At 38.9% G+C, this 4,414-nt stretch overlaps 1 protein-coding gene across 8 annotated transcripts in view; it reads left to right on the top strand.

Annotated features, from left to right (window-relative positions):
- Nucleotides 1–2,877, top strand: part of Znf131 (zinc finger protein 131) — a 36,814-nt gene extending 33,937 nt beyond the window's left edge. For 6 of the 8 annotated variants that reach the window (XM_023707572.1, XM_023707573.1, XM_023707571.1 and 3 more), the window contains one exon: nt 906–2,877. In XM_023707572.1, the coding sequence (XP_023563340.1) occupies nt 906–1,723 (818 nt within the window). In that variant the 3' untranslated portion in view covers nt 1,724–2,877. The remainder of the gene's footprint in view (nt 1–905) is intronic. The other 2 variants (XM_004647304.3, XM_023707574.1) reach the window with 1 other exon arrangement.
- Nucleotides 2,878–4,414: the final 1,537 nt, after the last annotated feature.

Genomic DNA, 4,414 nt, shown 5'->3' with positions numbered 1-4,414 from the left:
TTCTCTCTCGGAACCAGGAATTGAACTCAGATCCTTGCGTTTGCCAGTCAAGTGCTTATCCTACTGAGCCATCTCCCTGGCCCTTTCTGAGTGCTTAGATTACTGGTGTGCTGTACCACACCCAGCTTCCCTGGCCTTTAATAAGAAACTTTTTGAAACAGAAGTCATCCATCTGATACAGAATAGGCATATGAAAAACACTTGTAAAATTTGTAATGCTGCATTTCCCTATCGTAAGGGAAACACATAAATACAAAAGTCACAAATCTAAATATCTTGTTTTGGGTTTTGTTTTGGTTGGTTTTGATTTTTTGAGATTGTCTCTCTGTGTACTTAAGGCCAGCCTCAAACTTGCCATAATCCTCATGCCTCAGCCCTCCTGAGTGCTGGAATTACAGGCTTGTACCACCATGCCTAGCTAAGATCTAAATGCTCTGCTCTTCAGGGGAGCTCATTTACAATTAACCAGTAGACCTTACTGCCATCTTTGGAGAAGTCTCTCGGATATGATGAGAGTATCTGAATTATAATTTTGTTTAATTTTTTAAAATTTATTTTGTACAGGGTCTCACTATGCAGCTTGGACTTGTAATAATCCCCCTGTCTCAGCCTCCCCAGGGATTACAAGCATGTGCCACCACACCCAGTTTCCAGTGGCCAGCACAGCATGTGGTGCTAGGGATCAAACCCAGGTCCTTGGTGCTTGCTAGGCAGGCGCTTAGACCACTGAGCTATCTCCCCTGCCCTCAATTATAAATTTGTATTTATCCTCTTAAGAATGTGTTCTTAAAAATGCAATCCCCAGTACTACCAAAAACATACTGCATTAACCAAAAAGAACAAAATAAACTCTGAAATGTGATTTTGCTGTATTTAATTTGTCCAATGTCTTATCTTAACAATAGGTGAAAAACCTTTTGAATGTCCAAATTGTCATGAACGATTTGCTAGAAATAGCACTCTGAAATGTCACCTTACAGCATGTCAGACTGGAGTGGGAGCAAAGAAAGGAAGGAAGAAGCTCTACGAATGTCAGGTCTGTAACAGTGTGTTTAATAGTTGGGACCAATTCAAAGATCACTTGGTAATACACACTGGGGATAAACCCAACCATTGCACTCTGTGTGACTTGTGGTTTATGCAAGGAAATGAATTCAGGAGGCATCTGAACGAGTCTCACAACATTGCAGAGCGTCTAGTAACTGAAGAAGTCCTTTCGGTAGAAACCCGTGTGCAAACTGAACCCGTGACGTCAATGACTATCATAGAACAGGTTGGAAAGGTGCATATGTTACCACTGCTTCAGGTGCAGGTGGATTCCGCACAAGTAACTGTGGAACAAGTCCATCCAGATCTGCTTCAGGATGGCCAAGTACATGATTCACACCTGAGTGAGCTTCCAGAGCAGGTCCAGGTGAGCTATCTAGAAGTGGGTCGAATTCAGACTGAAGAAGGCACCGAAGTACATGTGGAGGAGTTGCATGTTGAGCGGGTAAATCAGATGCCAGTGGAAGTACAAACGGAGCTTCTAGAAGCAGATTTGGATCACGTGACCCCTGGAATCCTGCACCAAGAGGAAAGAGAACCTAGCCAAGTAGATAGTCCTGAGGCTGCTGGGAAAGATCACGAAGGTGCTGAGGTTTTAAAGACCAAATTGACTGTGGATTCCCAAGCTGAAAAGACAGACAGTGAGGACAGAACAGCTATGCCACTTTTAGAATGAAATAACAGATGAATATATTTTTAAAGTTACATGTTGAGTTTTGAACTGAGTAGGGGCAGTGTGACTGTCCTTAAGCTAACAGACACATGGACCAAAGTCGAACTATTTCCTGTTGTGCTGAACTATTTTCTATGGAAACAAACTGAAGACCCTCCCCCCGGTAACACCACAGAGGAGGGTCTTTCTCATAAATGAAGAGAAGTTTTGAGAAGTATATTTCTGAAATTCAAATGGATTATATTCTTCTTATACTGTTGGGTATGAATGTATTTTCATTGTGGTAAGGGTTCTCCCTTTCCCCCAAGTGATGTCCTTCCTTAAATTTTTTCCATGTCGTAAAAACATTAGAATACAGCCTTCTGTATTCTAATGCATGAGAAAATTGAATATATAGGAAACACAAGGCTGCATGAAGAAAAGTGCGTTGTTACTGTGCAGTTAAATCTTGGCTCTGGCTTTCTTTAGCTTGAACAACATGCTTGTCTGCTCTGGTCAGCCACCGATGCCATCTCTGCACAGAGACAGAGTGGTGGTGGCACAATGTCTAGAAGGTTTTTTTTTTTTTAATTCACACCCATGTGCCTTTTCAAAAGCAACTAAACTTCTATAAAGCATCTCTGGTTCTTCCTAGGTTTGTGTTGGAAGGAGCAATGTAAGTGATGCTATAAGTACTTCATATTTTTGCTTATAATGATAACCCCCAGTTCTTTTCCATTTAAGTTAGGTTGAGAATTTTTATTTAACGGCAGCTGAAGGGCCATTTTCAATTGGGAAAATTCATTTATATCTGTGGTAAATTTTACTTTGAAGAAAAATTGCACTAATGATTTACCACCAGATGAAAAAAAAAAAAAAGATGAGCATCATATAAAAATTAATGTATTTAAAAGTACAGAAAAAGACATGTATATAATATATCAGGCTTTGTTTTGAGTCCTTTCCCCTACCCCTTAATGTAAAGAATTTGTGCTATAACTTTTAAAGCCATACAAATAAGAGTGCTAAACTGTGGATTTAAAAGTAGATGTGTAAATATTTTTAATCAGTATTATTTGGAAAATAAAACATAACCACATAAAATTAATCAATACGCTATTTTCTTTACCTGTTAAATATTGGGAGATGTTTACATTTTTAAAGTAAACTTTAAAATTATGTGTTCATGACTCTTTTTTTAATTCTCAGTGTGGGAGTTGTTATGAAAGATCTCTTAACGTGTTTTTGCAGCATATTGACATTTGCACCTTTAGAGTTATGAAATTCGCAGTATACGCCTCCAACCCCCAGGACCAGCTCAGAACAAGGAAAATGTTAGTATTCTTTTAGTTGTCAGATTGTAGGTGCAATAGCAAGTTGAAGTGTCTTTTAGTTGAGCTAGTTTATTTAAATGCTATTTCGGGCCGGCCAAGGAGCTCAGCAGACCGAAGTGCCTGCTTAGGCAGAGGTTTGATCCCTACATGCCGTGCTGGCCCCGCCCCCAGGGTGTGCTGAGAGGGTGACTGAGACTGGGCGCGGTGGCGTGCGCATGTAATCCCAGCCCTTCGGAGGCTGAAAACAGGAGAAATCACTTCGAGTCTGATCTATGTAGTGAGACCCTGTAGACCTCGTACCAAATACAGACAGACAGACAGACAGACAGACAGACATTATTTTCTCCATATATTAGTGTATTTGTTGAAAGACTGATGATTGAGCTAATTTCCTTTGGTAATCCTAATGGCAGTTGGTAGCATATTTATGAAACATATGAAATGGCTTTATGTAATTGGAGTAGCCACAAATTTGGATATATCAGGAATAGGATACACTTTCATTTTACTATCAAAATAAATGTACGAACACTTTTGACTCTGTTACTTTTGTCAGTTAAGCACCTACTGCAAAGCTCATTTCTATTTTTTGTTTGTTAGAAAATACTGATAATTTTTGTGTATATATATAATAAAATTCTATTGAATTTTTGTTTTGTCTTAGGGATGTGTATGCTCCTGAGTTACCACTTTTTTTTTTTTTTTTTAACCTCTCTTAGCAGACAGTGATCTCAAGTGTATAAATTGCCAGCTAGTGTGTAGTGGATTTTGAATGCTGAAAATAGCTCATGCTCTTCCTTAAAGCCAAGGTATGAAACAAGATTTATTTTTAAACATAGTCCTCTTTTTTTTTTTTTAACCTAATCCTCTTTGAAGAGATCTGACCACAAGGATAAGGAACAAAGGTACATCGCAGTGTTAAGTTACCATTTGAGTTTTATGTTTGGCAGTCCTTCAGGACAGTTGTAAAAGGGGTAGATACAGCCCATTTTTCTTTTCTCAGAAGGTATAAGTAAGACTATCAATCAGAATGCCAGTGAATTTGATTGGAAGAGGAGAGGAAATTGAACTAAGGATAAACCACTGGTTGGAATAGCATCCGGTTTGCATGCGCATATGTGTGGTGTGTATCACATCATAAGCAGCTCTTGAAAATTGTATATCTGTCTGCTCCAACTACTAACCAGCATATTTGCTCCTATATTATTTTCTGACTTGGTTTTTAATAGGTTTTTAAGGTAAGTCGCTACATTGTATGATAGTTGAGCACTGAAATGTGATGGTTTCCATAGGTGAGCCTCTCCCACTCATGTCTTTGAATTCAGGCATGAAGTGGCTACTAATACTCATGTTCAGCCAACTACAAAATTTGGAGTTGTAT

The sequence above is a fragment of the Octodon degus genome, unplaced genomic scaffold (genome assembly GCF_000260255.1).
Source record: "Octodon degus isolate 3935 unplaced genomic scaffold, OctDeg1.0 scaffold00299, whole genome shotgun sequence".
Classification (NCBI taxonomy): domain Eukaryota; kingdom Metazoa; phylum Chordata; class Mammalia; order Rodentia; family Octodontidae; genus Octodon; species Octodon degus.
Note: the sequence above shows the minus strand (reverse complement) of the source record. Positions and strands in the feature narration are given on the sequence as shown.